At 46.9% G+C, this 16,829-nt stretch overlaps 1 protein-coding gene across 3 annotated transcripts in view; it reads right to left on the bottom strand.

Annotated features, from left to right (window-relative positions):
• The window catches only part of MYLK4 (myosin light chain kinase family member 4), a 77,376-nt gene extending 61,527 nt beyond the window's left edge, over positions 1 to 15,849 (bottom strand). For all 3 annotated transcript variants that reach the window (XR_014297262.1, XM_082662783.1, XM_082662782.1), the window contains exons 1-2: positions 15,631 to 15,849; positions 14,075 to 14,345 (exon numbers count right to left, since the gene is read on the bottom strand). Coding sequence is in view for 2 of the 3 variants with exons in the window: in XM_082662783.1 (XP_082518909.1) it covers positions 14,075 to 14,345; positions 15,631 to 15,647 (288 nt within the window). In the remaining variant the exon portion in view is untranslated. The remainder of the gene's footprint in view (positions 1 to 14,074; positions 14,346 to 15,630) is intronic.
• Positions 15,850 to 16,829: the final 980 nt, after the last annotated feature.

Below are 16,829 nucleotides of genomic sequence, written 5' to 3' on the forward strand. Positions count from 1 at the left end.
CCCAGCTTATCTAACTGGCCACAGTACAAGTTTTGTATTTTGTCTGCTGGGAAATCTAATGGAAAGAACTATTATTAGACATATTTATTTTATCAAGGAAAATATGCTCTTAAAATGTTCAAGAAAGGATTTTGCCTGGTTCCCAAGAAACAGCCTGACAGACTCCTGGAAGAATATATGCACTATATACACACACATGCACACACATATATACACAGGCATTCTGGATATGTTTGTGTGTATATGTATATATATAATACGTAAGCATTATTCACAACTGTGGTAGTAAATGTTTTTCTTTCAGCATGTTTTTACACTAAACTTTAATTAACCCTTCATTTTTCAATTGCAGAAGATAACAAACATTCTACTGTTTCTTACGCTTTAATGCGCACGTGAGCAGGAACCTTGTTCAAATGCAGATTCCTACCCAGCAGGTCTGGGTGGGACCTGATAGTCTGCATCTCTAACCAGCTCCCAGGTGATGCTGGCAAGCCATGGACCACTCTTTGAGTGAAAAGAAGTCCAGTTTGTGGTGAATGACCATCTTCATAACATGGAAAGCAGCAACTGTCAAAGATTAGGATACATAAAAGAAACAAACAAAAACTGTTCAGATTAACTTACTCTTTCTTGGATAATCTCAAAATGGAACTCAGGGTCCACACAAGGCCTCTTGGCCGTAACTGTAAACACGCTTCACTCAGTTTGATGAGAGCCACTTCAGAGAACAAAGCTGACAGACAAATTTTGACTTGAGAGAAAGAGGCAAAAGGCAGCCAGAGCCACAGGTGTCCTGCTCCTGCGGACACTCTGATCCGTGGGTGAATGAAGAGAGCCCGGGTGTATCAGATCACACCGACCTCTCAAAGTCGACTCTGCCAGTCTAGAAATGATTCAAGTTTCATTCAAGCGCATCCTCTTGGAACTCGTGGGGAAAATTCCAGCTCCAATAGTACTCCAAATATTCTGCTATCTGGAGCTTCGCCCTACTCATTACTTTGTTTGAATAGTTGAAATAAGTATACTAATAATTATCCTCACTTCAAAGGCTTAAAATACGAAACTGTCCCTGAACTGCGCTGGTAATAACTAGAACGCAAATGAAAATGGACATGCGTAATACAGGTGCTGTGAAGGTTACAAAGAAATACAGGGGACGATCCCCATGGGGAAGGAGCCCCAGCTTTTTAGGAGCAGAGGCCAAACCTGAGTAACTACCAGAAAGGGCATCAAAGCTACCCACACAAACGGCACAGGGTACTTAAACGGTGTACTTAAAGGATGATGTAGTCAGTGCAAACTGGGGAGGTCGGATTAGAATCAACTGTGCTGGGATTTGAATCTGACCTTGAAGGACAGAAGGATCCCAAAAGGCACAGGAGAGGAGAGAGAATGAGGAAAGGTGTGGTGAAAGGTAAAAAAGTGGGAACAGAAGTTACATTTGGGTCACATCTCTGTGCCAGGCACCAAGCCACTTGCTAACAGGTGGATTAGCTCATTTCATCCTCCAACTTCTCCTCGAGGTTGGCATCATTACACCACTTTGGTGAACCACGGATGGAGACTCAGGTCACACAGCTGGTAAGGGCTCCAAAGGGAATTTGAATCTGGGTCTCTGATACCCAAGTCATTAATCGGTTTTCTCTAAACCAGCCTTCCCACAGGTGCCCCTGGTGGCACCCTGCGATATGGTTATGAGTCAGGCAACAGAGACTTCAGTGGTCAAATAAACTTTGAAAGCTCTTAGGATAAATAATACTAATAACATTTCAGATATGAGTTAACGTTTATTGAATGCTTCCCATGTGCCTGGTTAAAAACGGCTTTGTTGCTGTTGTTTTATCAGCGGGACCTCTCAGAGCCTTTAATGTGCTAACGTGCATTGAGAATTTCCAGTATTATGTGTTGGGAATAATATTAATAATCCCACATAAGATGATGTTGATCGTGCAAACGCATAATATTAAAATAGAATAACTGGAAATGGGCTGATGGGCTTCAGTTTAAGTCATCATCTGCTGGTGGACAAGCTGACGCTTCAGACGTCATGACAGGTGACTGTCCACTCTTCCCTCTAATCCCCAGATAATTTCATCAGAATACACAGCTCTGTAATAAACTCTGTGTGGCCCACTGAGCTTGGCCAAGGGACAGAGGGTGCGGAGGTGGAGAGCGCAGCTTCCCCCAGGGTGTGCAACAGCTGGCTCCGTGGGGTCTGGTCAATCACCATTTGAAATATCAAGAGACAAAGGTTCCTGACAGGACACCAATGGAATCCCTCCTGCCCTTTTATCACACCGGTGATCATAATTGTTCTAATCTGAGGGTTTATAAATCTTTGTAAACTCTAGCTATGTCAGGCTTGAACTACCTGTGCACTGCCCCGCTCCCATGTCATGTTGGAAAACATGTTCAGTAAAATAAATAGTCCTGCTTTCTCTCACGTTCTATTAAGCCCATGTTGCTAAATCTTTCTGTGTTTTTCAAATAACACAACCCCACCATTAAGCATTTGGTGATTTTCCAAGTCACGTTCCCAACTAGTCCTGTGACTAGTTGGGCCTCTCGAGAGGGGATTCGTGCAGCCTGGATGGAGTGCTGTTCCTGCCTTGGGATCTCTGAAGATCACGCATCTTATCTGTACACATCCTTGGATGACAGTGAGAGAAATACCAACCCATTCTGCCATCATCCCAGATGTAAGAAACCTTTCAAGAAGTCACGTCCAGAATTTGGTGTTTGACAGGATGTGACAATGGAAGGAAGGGTCAATAGTACAAGACAGTGAGGTCAAGATCACTGAGGTTTCCAACCCAGAGTCACCAGGAAACCTGAAAGGAAATTCTGGGTGGGAAGACAGTAGAGGGGAAAAGTCCCTCGGGACCTGGAGTGCGGGGCTCTCAGCAGGAAAGAGGTCACAGGCCGCAGAAGAGACGCCAGTGCTGTGCAAAGGCTCAGCTGCTGCTAACGATAAACATTTACTGCTTTGTGTGTGGTGCCCTCTCTCTATGCCAAGCACTGTGTTAACTACTTTACACAACAACCCTGTGGGGTCGGTATTGTTAACCCCAGAAGAGGAAGTAGGTGAGAGAGGCTGAATAACATGCGCGGTGTCATAAAGGCAGCACAAGGCAGAAATGAAATCCAAGCTTGTGGTCTTACACTAAACCATGTGCACAGCAAAAACGGCTCACCTTGCAGCGCCTCACTATTAAGTACAAGCACCTGCAAAAATACCACGTATCAATTCTACTGTAAAAGCTAAACAAGATAGCCCGGCTTATCCACCTTCCTGATCTGTCATCCACTATCTTCAGTGGAAACTCAATTCCACTCAATAGTCAGGACTTAACTATGATTAATAAAGTACAGAGAGTATAGAAACTGTCGTGTATTGTATAACAAACAAATTAAGTATCTTATGGCATGCTGACAAACAGCATTTAGTGTATAATTTTTCAGCCTTGTTATATGTTTGAGAAAATCATTAGTTCCAATGTTTTGTTTCCTGGCTTCTCCTCTGTCCAGGAATCACAGGCTGAGAACAGGCTGATAGCAGCCTCAAGACATTGGTTTCAACAATTGGAAGGGTGAGAATGTAAACTGGTGCAGCCACTGTGGGAAACAGTATGGAGATTCCTCAAAAAGCTAAAAATATAGCTACCATATGATCCTGTAATCCCACTCCTGGGTATACAGCCAAAGAAAACAAAAACACTAATTCGAAAAGATACATGCACCCCAATGTTCATAATTGCATTATTTTTACAATAGCCATGATATGGAAGCAAGCCAAGCGTCCCTCAAGAGATGAATGGGTAAAGAGGATGTAGTATATATATGCAATGGAGTATCACTCCGCCTTAAAAAAGAATGAAATAATGCCATTTGAAACAACATGGATGGACCTAGAGGGTATTATGTTTAGTGAAATAAGTCAGAGAATGACAAATGCCGTATGATATCACTTATATGTGGGATCTAAAAAAATAATACAAATGAATGGATATGCAAAACAGAAACAGACTCTCAGACATAGAAAACAAACTAGTGGTTATGAAAGGGGAGGGAGAAGGGGGAGGGGCAAATAAGGGGTATGGAATTAACAAACTACTATGTATAAAACAGATAAGCAACAAGGATATATTGTACAGCACAGAGAAATATAGCCACTATTTTATAATAACTTTAAATGGAGTATAACCTATAAAAACATTGAATCACTATGTTGTACATCTGAAGTTAATATTGTAAACCAAACTATACTTCAGTTAAATCAATAATTACTTAAACAATTTTTAAAAACCAACTGGATTACCCAGAGCTGCTCTGGCCTCATGGCAGGGCTGCAGTAACTTTTGTAACTTCTTCCCACTGGAGGTCACTGTTACATTGGTTCCAGAGAAGAGCCTCAATTGGCTGAGAAAAAGAAACTAGCCCGTTTTTGTCTATCTACCCAGTCTGGCTGCGTTTGCATTAAGGCAGTGGTCTCCAACCTCTTTGGCACCAGGGACCAGTTTCGTGGAAGATAATTTTTCCACAGATGTGGGTGGGGGAGGGGGCATGGTTTCGGGATGATTCAAGCGCATTACATTTACTGTGCACTTTATTTCTATTGCTATTGCATTGTAATATATAATGAAATAATTATACAACTCACCATAATGCTGACAGGAGGTGGAGCTCAGGTGGTAAAGCGAGGATGGGGAGCGGCTGTAAATACAGATGGAGCTTCGCTCGCCCGCCCCTCCCCCCACCTCCTCCTGTGCGGCCTGGTTCCTAACAGGCCACTGACTGGTACCGGGCCAAGGCCCGGGGGTTGGGGACCCCTGCATTAAGGAATAGAACAACCAAACAAAACAATCACCAAAGGTGAAATGTATTTCAGATAATGTGAAGATAATACAAACTGTCCTTAGAAAATTCATCAGAGGTGGTTTTCAAATACTTAATGTTTAATTTCTGAAAAATAAATTCCAGTTAAATGGTCTACAAATAAACCTAGCTCTCTGTTTCGTGTGCTGGGCTAACTAATCCATTCAAAAAGAGGGATCGTGGTATATAGTTGCATAACTTTGGGCAAGTTCCTGACCTCAGTTTACTCATCTGCAAAACAGAGATGATAATTATACCAAATTCATGGATCACTGTGAGGATTAACTGGGATGAAAAGTGCTCAGCGCAGTGCCGGGAACATGACAAACACAACATAAGTGCTAGTGATCCTACCATCCTTAGAGCTGATCGAAGTAGTGCCCACAAGGTTTACATGAGTTCATATCCGTAAAGTGCCTGAAACAGGGTCTGGCGCACAGTGAGGGCCATTTACATGTTTGTTAAATAAAATAGGTAAATACACAGACCCTAGTTTAAAGCATAAATCCTAAGCAGGTAAAGTGCAAACACAGCCTTAAGAATATAGAAACTTACCTATATTATCCCATCAATTAAACATGCTCATTCCGGAAGGTTAGGAAGAAATGAGACCTTACGCTTGTCGTTATCCATTTTTAAATTTCGAAATAAGTAGAGATCGCCAAGGAGTCTAAAGGAAGACCCTGACATAAACACCTCTGTGTAGGCGTGCTGAGCTGCAGACCATGTGTACCCTTTAAATAAATGGTCTCGTTTCATCAGATTCTGCCTCTTTTTGAGACCATCAGTGACCATCAGTAAGGGAAACTTCCCTGGTCCTTGGGGCTCAAGTGTCTGCCCTCCAAACGGAGTTGCATTCGGCAACGACTACTGGAAATCCTTCATTCAGTGGGAGCTCAGTGATTCTTCCCTGAGTAAATTAATACAGAATCTAGGCACAAAGATTTACATGAATCCTTAGACTCCGCTACAGGCTGATTAAATGCGTTTATATTCCTGCTTCACCAAGTACATTCTTAAGGAAACCTGGCTCTTTAAAAAACGAAAACTAAAGCTTTGAGTGTCTGGCAGTGAAAAGTGCTGTGGTTACTAGTACACTCTGGTGCCACGGCCTGATTTTGTGTGGAGGTGCCAACAGCTTTACCCACCACTGCCTTTTTGTCACTAGTGCAGATGTCAAGGCAGTGCAAAAAGCAAAAATATTAGAGTAGAACAGAAAATAGTTTTGACCGTGCAGACCTCTAGAAGAGTCTTAGGGTCCCCTGGTGGGTTCAGGGACCTCACTCTGAGAACTGCTGGTCCCAGGGAGAGACAGAGCTGGACAGCGTAGATTCATCACGTGTTCCCCTTGGCGGGCCCAGCCTCTCCTTCTCTGGACCATTCGTGAAAACCCCCGGGGCTGCTGGGACCCTCCTTAGGGTTCAGGCTGGACAGCGTGGTGAGTGTCTTCTGAGACCACACCCGTGGCGCTTCCCACAGCTCTCTGCAGAGCACTGTAGAGGCCTGAGAGATTCGGGGGAGGGCCAGGTTCTTTGGCAGATTCTAGGAGACTTGGAAGCTCCGCGTAAACTCTTCACTTCCTGCTACCTCCCCTCCTGTCCCCTGGCATCCGAGGGAGCTCAAACGCCTTTCAGGTTGGGGAAACACCCTGCAAACCATATATACATTGGACTCAAAGACACCCAAGCTGGACGTGGGCCCCAGAACTGACAGGTTGCCTGGGACAGGCCCAGGGTAGAGCAGCACCTGGCAGGGGTTACAGTCTGCCTGTCAGATCTCCGCGGTCAACATCCCAGGGCTCCGCCTGTGCGCTGCCATGCCCCAAACACAGCACAACTCAACTTAGAATCGTAGGGCTGGAAGGGGATGCACCATCATAAGCGTCTACGTTGTACAGAAGGTAGAGAACTTTCTTTGGGACACAGAAAAAAAAAGAATTAAAATCTTATCTTTATAACTCATTTCTACACTTACTCCTCCCCTAATTCAGTTTGGATAAGCCCTAAACGGTGTAGCAAACATAAGGAGAGGAAGGGTGACATCCGTGCTCGCCGCTCACATTTGGAACGCAAACCCTGCAAGCTGAAGGCCCACTCGGCAAACCGGAGGCTGAGCTCACACGCCCTCACTCGCAGCCTGGTCTCTGCCTCTTCTCAGAATTCCCTGACTCCTGACCACGGACCGGGCATCAGTCTACCCCGTCACGACCTGAGCTTCCAACGGGCTCCTTGTCACACAGAGCCCAGCTCCCAGCTTGAGGCCTGGGGTGTTGTTCCCAGGGCAGCAGCTGGAGAGCAGGGAAGTCAGGAAGGGGTGGCACCGAGGCCAGAGGCCAGGGCCCGGCTGACGGGCAGCCACCCTGCGAGGGGCCTGCAGGACCTCTGCCCGCTGACCCAGGGGCCGCCCCACGGCTGCCGTGCCGGGTCCGCGTGGGAACGGCCAGCAGGAACTTGACAGCGACCTCGCCTAGGGTGGCCCAGGCCCCTGTGAAGAAGGCGGCCTCTGACCTGGACGTGGCTGGATGTGGGGAAAGGACAGTCTCGATGCAGCGACCCTGGGACAGGCCCCCTTTACCTCTCCTGGGCTTTGAGTTCCCTCAGAGAAGGCCCTGGGTCAGCTGGCCTCCAAGGTCTCTCGGGAGCTATGCTTCCCAGGCCCCTGACCTCCTTTAACATCCCATCCATCATGGAAACGCCACAGTGGCCTGCGCTCCTTGGAATCCCGGGTGCACGGAGCCAGGAGCCACGCTCTCGCCGCAGGTCTGGGCTGGCAGCCTGTCGTCTGCATACGGTCAGTGGACTAGCCAATCAGACGTCTTTCCCTGATCAAAAGTTGTAAATGACGGGTGCCGTTCACCCGCACGCGACTGAAAATGCTGGGGGTTTGTCACCCTGCGGACGGCCCTTGGAGTGGTAGGGGGCTATGCAGCCTTCGGGGCTCCCTTGTTCCACACCCCCGGGCCCCGCCCCCGCTCCCACCCCCACTGCCCGAAGCCGACTCCCAGGACAATCCCAGCATCTGCACTCGAGCTCCTGACTCGGCGCCGCTTTCCGCTGGGACCTCAGGAGCGATGGCAGGGAGAACCGGGGCCAGCACGTGAGGGGCACTGGCTGAATTTGACCTGTTAGGGGTTTTCTATGTGTCTGTGTCCAGAGCGGAGACTTTGGGCCTCTCTTCTCTCCACTGCTGTCTGCTTATCATCCCCCCATCTTTGTCATCATCTCTATGTTTGGGGCAGAAAGTGAGAAATAAAGCCCAAAGTGTCCAGTGGCCCAGGACAAAGACCTGGACACAGCGCCCCGAGGCCAGCGTCCAGCGGCTGACATGGCATCACCTCCTTACTAGGGGTTTGGGGTGATTTTCGGTTGTGAACTAACAAACCCTTTTTAAAATTTATATATGTGTATGTTATTGTGTATTTGAAAATCTAGAATAAGCACATCAAAAACATGATTCCAGGGACTTCCCTGGTGGTGCAGTGGTTAAGAATGCTCCTGCCAATGCAGGGGACACGGGTTTGAGCCCTGGTCCGGGAAGATCCCACATGCCACAGAGCAACTAAGCCCGTGAGCCACAACTACTGAGCCCACGTGCCACAACTACTGAAGCCTGTGTGCCTAGAGCCCATGCTCCACAGCAAGAGAAGCCACCACAGTGAAAAGCCCGCGCACCACAACAAAGAGTATCCCCCACTCACTGCAACTAGAGAAAGTCCACGCGCAGCAACGAAGACCCAACCCGGCCAAAAATAAATAAATAAATAAATTAATTAAAAAAAAAACACACCCAAAGCACTCCTAATTAGCCCAGCTATCTGTCAGCCTCTCCTCTGGGAAACACTTGGAGGCCACGTCTCATAGCCGGGGGAGTAACCCATTCTTTTCCACGTGCATGATGAAAGCGCACAGTGTTTCCCATTGGAGGTGTGTTCAACAGCCAAAAATGATTGACGCTTGGGCAACAGCGACAGATATCGTGTCAGGTGCACGGACAGGCGCAGGGCCACCACGAAAGCCTGACTCCTTGAGTTCTGGGTCCTCTGCGCACCACCAGGACGAAGAGCTCATAGTTTCTTGTTTGCTTTTGTTTGGTTTTGTTTTGGCTTTGGCCGTGCCACGTGGCACGTGGGATCCTAGTTCCCTGACCAGGGATCGAACCTGGGCCCCCTACGTTGGAAGCGCGGAGGCTTAACCACTGGACCGCCGGGGAAGTCCCCATGGTGGTTTCTTGTTGAATAAGATATAACTCAGGCATTTATATGCGGGTATAGGGATATATCACCCAACTCCCCTGCAGAAATTTTTTAACCATAAATTAAGGCATTTTCAATACAGGGAATATCCAAGGAGGTAAAAATTAATTCTTTAGGAGGGGTGAAAAAAATCTTACTCTTCTTATGTGCAAAGCACAGATACACCTATAATACACGAACATGAATACAGTGCATCTGTGGTATTAAGGTTTCATGGGAGGGGTCCCTGGAATGGGGGAGATGGTGATGAGAAAGATGGGGGACGCTGTTGTCAGTCCACTTCCTGTGGGAACAAGGATCCAACACGCTCCCTGTAGTACTTGCTAAACTGCCTTATATCGTCTTAAAAATAATTCATCTATGTTAATTGATAAAAGAGTTAAATATGTAGAAAGAACTGATTTCCCAGATATGAATACCCTCTACTGGGAAGAGCTAAACTCCTTAGAATCTGAATGCTTACAGAATTCCACTGTTTTCCTGACAGAATTCCATTCCTAGGACAGCTACGGCATCACAGGAAAGGCATCATGGGGCAACGGTTCAAAGGAAAAGTCACGGCAGGCCGTGCTCGGTAGCTTTGTCAGAAGAGGTGATCACTCTTCAGACACTGCTTTTGCATAGGCTTCTTTGTAAGGGGAAACAATGCTTTGCTTTTGTGCTATTTTGTTTTCCTAAGTCACATAACAGGTAAGAGAAGAAGAGATGCTGACACTATTCTTAGCTCTCACAGACAAAAATAGTGCACGTCAGGGATGGCTGTCTCCAGATTCCCCGAAAGTTGGTGGAAAGGTTGACATATGAAGTGTGCCACCTGCCTCTCCTCATCCCAACCCCCAAGGAGGCCGTCCTGGGCGAGGACTGAGACGGGACATGCCTCCCCTCTGCAGGGCAAGCCCACTCCCTGGTTGGAAACACTCAAATAGGACAGTAACACAGATCCGCCACAGTTAAAAGTGACGACGTTACTACCTGCGTGTCCTCAAGGGCAGGCGCCTGTCTGCGACCTCCCCGTGTCATCACGGACCGGAGCACACGCCAGAGGATGGGAGACGAGAGAAGGCACACGCTGCCTACGATCCAGACGTCTTTTCTTCTAAGTGAGAAGTCCATCCCTGCCTTCCCTCCCCGACCCAGCGCGAGCACGTTCCCAAGCAAAACTCTGTTCTGAGCAGGAGACGTTGCCCAGCCGCAGGGCTCTGCAGGGCCCCAAGGGAGACTCTTCCAGTTACGCCATCAGCGGGCAATCTGCCTCTTTAAAAGGAGAAAATAGGATGGCCCGTGTGACAGACCTGAAACAGGTGCAGCGGCAGAGGGAGACGGGCTGGCGACAAGTGACACCCCCGAGAATGTGCTCGTCTCCAGTTCAAGGACAATTAGCACCACGGAAACTGGGCCGCCGCCAGGGAGCTTTCTCCTGCCCTCGCGGTCCGGCGAGGAGCACAGAGACGGGGTGGGGACACGCAGCCCTAAAATCACAACCCCTCCACCCGCAGCTACGCTATTCTGAGACCTAAGTTATAGTCACCGTGGCTGCCGCTGAGGGTCCAATTTCATAGCGGTTAGGCAGGAAAGGCCGCCTGCGATCAAATGTGCCAACTGCCGTCACGCTTTGCCCCAACGCACTCTAGTCTGCTCACACCCTGTTGAGGGCTACCTTGCTCTGTCTGGTCTTTGGTGCATTTGGAGCGGTTAAACATTCCAGGGGCTGTGATCCCGCCCCCTTGGGACCGTCCTCACTTCTACCCTCCCCTCGGGACCGTGCCTGGGAGGGCTAGGGGTCTCAGGAGAGCGGGGGAAACCAGAGGACAGGAGATGAGCACAGATAACCCCGGGCACAAAAAGCAGGGATGCATACAGCAAATGGGGGCGGCGAGGAAGGCGGACGGAACCGCGGGGATTTGGCCTCGGGTTGTCTGAGAACGGAAGCTCCTTGGCCTTCCATTAAGCAAAGAGAATGTGTGTGTGTGTTTGTGTGTGTGTATCAAAACAGCAAATTAGATCTGAGGGAAATGCAGCACAGGGCTTATTTATATAGCTAATAGAGAATGAACAAAAGAGGAAAACCTGGATTTGACTGTGTAAAAGTAATACTAATTATAGTTATGAGAGCCGTTATCATTTACAAGTTAATGGTACACACACAGTAGCTATTAAACTCATCACTCATATGTGCCACATTAGTTATTTAAGTTTTACTTTATTTCAACACCATATTATGTGGCTTTAGATCTAGTTTATTATAGTGTTATCTGCTAAAAGCCTTTAAAATTCTACACTATTTAGGTGATTTTGAACAGCCTTTGGAATATAAAAGAATGAGAAAAGTCAACTGAAAACAGAATCAAAAGGAAAGTTGGAAAACAAAAGGAACAAAACATAGTAGAAAAGTAGAGTATGTGGAATTTAATCAATTCAACAAAAAATAAAGCAGAGGAAAAGAAGGGAGTTCAAAATAAACCCAGAGGAAGAAAAATGAGTGAAATAGAAAAACCTGGTTAAGAGCAGGAAAAGAAGAATCTGGGCTTCACCAAACGATGTTAACAAACATAAGTTGTTGGATGCATAGATAATTTTTTCCTCTTAGGAGAGAAAAGACTCTTCTAGAAAGAAATTGAGCCTCAAGCCTTCAGAACAGTTTGCGTGTCACTCGAGTGTCTGAAATTCAGTGTAAATTCTTGTCAGTGCACTGCAGGGAGGGTCTCGACTACGGTTAGCTGAGCTAAGCTTCTCAAGGAGAGGAGGGGTAAAGAGAAAGGGGGCCAGGTGGGAAAATGATGCGAGCATTTTTATGGTTCCTGGGAGGAGGGTGTGGTGTTGGGAAGATCTCCCGTGGCCCAGCAGGAGACTGAGCCGAGTCAGTCCAGCTCCGTCTGCATTCCGGAGGACATCCGAGCCGCTGGAAGGCCCTCCTTGCCCACCCCTGCGAGGCCTGCTGGCCGCCCGTGCATCCACCCACTGGGCGAGTGAGGGCCTCTGGGGCCGGGGCCTGGGCCTTGGCAGACGCAGAGAGAAGAGCTCCGCGCCTCCCGACCATGTGCCCATCCGTCCTCCACAAGGCGAGACAGAGAGCCGGGGAGATTGCCGACATCTCTGGGCCTTGAGCCATTTACCAAGAAGAAACTGAATGGGACACACGGTCATTCCTCCCCACCTTCCACACAGCAGTGACCGCAGGGTCCACACCAGGGCCCAGGTGACACAGGGGACATCAGACCAATCACAAAGGACGTTCTTCTAGGGTCTCTGAGGAACAACATTCTCAGTGCTTCCCTCAAAAATATCCTAAAATATTTAACTTCCCAGTCATTTGATTTCTAATATTCTGGAGTGGTTCATCACAAAAACAATTCTTCCTAAAAATGTTCATGTTTCTGCTAAGCACCATTTCGCTCTTTAAAGATACGGCCTCTACTTACAAAAATTATATACAGAACCTGAAGAAAAACAGTCCTGGAAACATAATCAAATTCGTAGAAACTATTGCCAGTAGTTGCTTATTTCCCAGTTATCCTGTAAGAATATTGTGTCTCCTCTGTTCTACAGACATCAGTGAACAGAAGATTTCATTCATTTGTATGCATTTGTATTGTAAGCAGCTCTAATGAGGAAGCCCTCATATCTGACTTAAATTTTGCCCGTGGAAGTTTCTTCTTGGTGTTTGCTGAACAAGATGTTAGCTCATCAGGAAAGTGGAGTCTCAAAACACCCACGTTTCCACCTGACTCGTTTCTTCTACCCAGCACATTTTACACATTCACGATGAAAAGAGTCCTCCGCCCCTTACATCTAACAGCTTTAGTTCATTGTCTACTGCATCGTTAGAAATGCCCTTCCTACCTGGACAGGGGTTTTCAGAACAGTAGCCAGACAAAGAGGGACGTACCCCAAACCGACCTAAGGATCACTTGCTCTGATTATTGAACATAATGACCCCCAGCCCTCAACCAGAATGCAGGACTCACGTAAATAGACCTGTTTGTTCCGCAAACATTCTTGGGGCCTATTTGGTGCCGTGACCAGGAAAGCAGCCAAGAATGCAAGGTGGAGTGAGGTGAAGTCCTGACGTTGAGGAGGGCATCCAGAGAAGGGTGACAAACAAGTTCCAAACAACTGCAGGTGCTAGAGCGAGGCCTACGCCAGGCGGGCAGGAAGGGTGCTCCGTGGATGGTGAGGGAGACCCAGCGAGCTCAGACAGGGGACGGGGTGCTGCTGGCCGACACCTACTGAACGCCTACCCTGGTGACAGAGCCTGTGCTGAGTGCTTTGCATACATGCAATGTTCCAACAGCTACGGCCCCACTATTCAGACAGGCAGCCCCTGGGCTGCTTTAGTAACTGCCCCAAAGAGCAAGTGGCCAGAATGGGGCTCTGCATGAGGTGTGCCGTCGGCAAGGGCTTGTCCCTGACTCTGACCGCCACTGTCAACAGCGAGGACCTCAGGGTCCTGAAGAAATTAGAAACTTCTGCAGGGCAATTGTGGCCCTCGCAGTGCTTCTCTGGATTTCATGCCCAAACCTATCCTTTTAAACCATCCTTCCTAAGAAATGTGTGTTTGCATACGTTCACCATCGTAACCTGTAGACCAGCCACCGGGCTGAGGAGCTGCCTGCAAGGGAGAGGTGCACGTTCAAAGGCCTCCGAATGACTTCCGACACCCGCCGATACGCAAACCTCCATGAAACAAATGGAAGTTTGACTTCCCACACCCGCCGATACACAAACCTCCATGAAACAAATGGAAGTTTGACTTCCCACACCCGCCGATACGCAAACCTCCATGAAACAAATGGAAGTTTGCCTGTTCATGAAGTTTCCTTAACTCTACTCAAGTGACCAAACAGAGTCAGAAAACGGTCGTATAAACGGCGACAGGTATTGCTTTATGTGAGAAAAGATAAAGTAGAACTGACACTTTTCAGGAGACTAAATTAGCACAGTTACCTCACTCTTCCCAGATCTCGAATCCTGTTCACTAGAACTTTCTTCCAGAATACACTTCACTTTCTCCACCTCTTCCATGCACTGAAAAAAGGCCATTTTCTCCAGCTGGTCACTGTGGTAACACGTGCTGATTTCTTCCAGCCGCTTCACTTTCAGCATCTTGGTGGTGAGTCCGACTAAGTTCCTGTCTGGTGTGTGGTGTTCGTGCCCCTCCGCCTCCGATTTGTAAATCAGGACGCAGTCGTGACTTCTGAGTCTGCCTTCCCCTTGACTGCAAGGAGGAGAAACAGAGTTCTCATCACCGACTCACACATTTGACTCTGGGGGAAAATGACCACTGGGAATTTAGAAGTCGCTTCTATTTAAACAGAAGGGACCCAAAATTAGGAAGAGAAATGCAAATATCAATACTGAGTTTCAAATGCTGGAACTCTGAAAGGAAAAAGGTTTCTTTCCCCACTTTTTTCTACAAAAGCAAACAGTAAGACGCCACCTTAAGTTTCACTGGGCAACTACAATTTTCCCTCATTACCTAAAATAAGTGTTTATGTTAAGTGGCTGGTACAAGTATGGGATACAAAGTTTCTCTGGGTTTAACTGGATTTGCTGGTTTTGCTCCTCCTGGCCCTGGTGGGAAGGGCTTGCTGTGTAAGGAAGGGGCTCTCTGGCGCTCCCCCCGGGAATTCTGTGCCCTCGGAGGAGTGCTCTCCACCAAATGAGCCATTTCCAGAGCCCCTCTCTGCCTACATCTTAAAATGTTTGGTGCTTATTTTAAAAAGAACTGTGTTTCCTAATAATCCTCTCACACAGATTAAGATTCCCAGATACCTTTCTTTGCATCCTCATTAGCAGCTAAGTACCAAAGATTTCACACCCTTGTGCTTTCCTTGAACTACTTCCCTTACGAATGTAGGTGATACATGTTCTACTGCTCTGACACTGAAGACCCACGCGATGTATGTGCCTGTGCATCTCCTGATCATCAGGGGAGACTGATGAGAACTTGTGGCCAGTTCCCTCCTGAGGCCCCCTGCTGGAGATTTTCTGGAAATTGCTTCTTCCAGCTTTTTCTCAATTTGAAATCATCTGTAATTAGCTCCACAAAACGTCGTCTTTCATTTTCTCAACTCAGCTAGTAAAAATAATACCTTGAGTTACAAATTATTTAAAATCCAATGCTCTACAAACTTCTACTGAACCACACAAAGACCTTACATTTAAACACACTCAAATGTAAGCAGGGTCAGCCAGAGCTCTGTAAAATACACCATAGACCGTCATCAGTGTTCTTACAAGTTGCCCTGAAAACAGTTATTATTAAAATAAGGATTTCATGACTACGTCTAAGACAAACTACAACTAAAATCTAATATGTAATTGTAGATGGTATTCAAGTTGGCTCAGGAAGCCACATAAAATTAACATATTAAAACAAAAGCTTGGGTCCAAGATATAAAAATTTTGCAGAGAAAATATTAAACGTTAAGCTCTACCTGGAGTTTGGTACAATTTGTTGTTTAAGGTGATGTAGAAAGACAGAAAATAAGAGTAATTACCATTTATAGGAGGACATGCTGGGGTCCAGACCATTCCAAGTGCAGAGTATAAGTTCCAGCAGATAAAATGGAGTTTGCAGAGTTCAAAACAACTGTGCAATTCCCTGGTAAAAGTCTTGACTCCCTGTCAGAGTAAGTCTTCTGAAAAGACAAGTGTCCACTCTGAGAGGAAGTATCCTCTCTCTCAAATGCCACTTTGAGCCCCTGTTTAAACTCAGATGGTCCTTGATCTCATGTTGCTCAGCTGTTGCCTTCTTAGTCAGATGGGGAAGAATATTAATTTTAGACACCAGGCTTTTCAAAGCTGACGGCTCCATTTCAGAGGTCAGGTAAGGAGAGGACAGACCGTAACAGTGGATGAAATATCACCTTCACCTTCTTGTCCCGTCAGGGTGGCAACACACTCAGGACTACAACGCTGCATTTGTCTTTGCCATCAGACGCCCCGCTCTCCTGCCCGTTTCAGACTCGGCATTTAGGGCACGCTTCCAGCCAGAGGGTTTAGGTGAGGGAACCGCACAGCCACCTTTTTTGCCCACCTTACACTTTGAACACATCCAACTACAGTGGGAGAGAGCTTCTGATGGCCAAAGCACTCTGCAAGTCCTTAAAATTATTTGCAACATCTCCAGCTGTTTACAGCTGCAGGGAAAGTTCAAAGGCACAGGCATGAAGGGGATTCACAAGAACACTAATAAACTCTCCCTACAAGCAACACTCTGCCTTCCCCTGCCTTCCATCACAGGCCAAGGAAAGAGAATCCAGTGCCGGCAAACCACCTGCCTGATCCCAACAGCAGCGGATGCCTGGATTTCCTGAAGTTGCATAAAGCCTTGATTCCCCAGAAAATCAAACGGATGATACAAGCGATCCTGCAATTCTCTAGCTTTCACCTCTTCAGAGCCTTTGCCAACCCCTCCACTCCCTACCCAACACCAGCCTCTAGTGCCCTCTTGCTTTTCCAAAAAAAAGTCCTTACTTTTAATTCAGATCAATGTATTCCATATAAAATAAAAATACGTTTTCATTTTGAGTAGCATATAAAGAATTATAGCAAGATCTTTAAAAAGCCAAACGTTAGGTATTTTTCTAGGATTAGAGAACTTTGCTCTTCAGGAAGAATACCTAAACAATATTATGTATTTGTGAAAGATAAATTATGTGACACAATTGTTATGAAAAGACTGAACTTATTTGAG

This window comes from Grampus griseus (genome assembly GCF_964374135.1).
Source record: "Grampus griseus genome assembly, chromosome: 10".
Taxonomy (NCBI): Eukaryota; Metazoa; Chordata; class Mammalia; order Artiodactyla; family Delphinidae; genus Grampus; species Grampus griseus.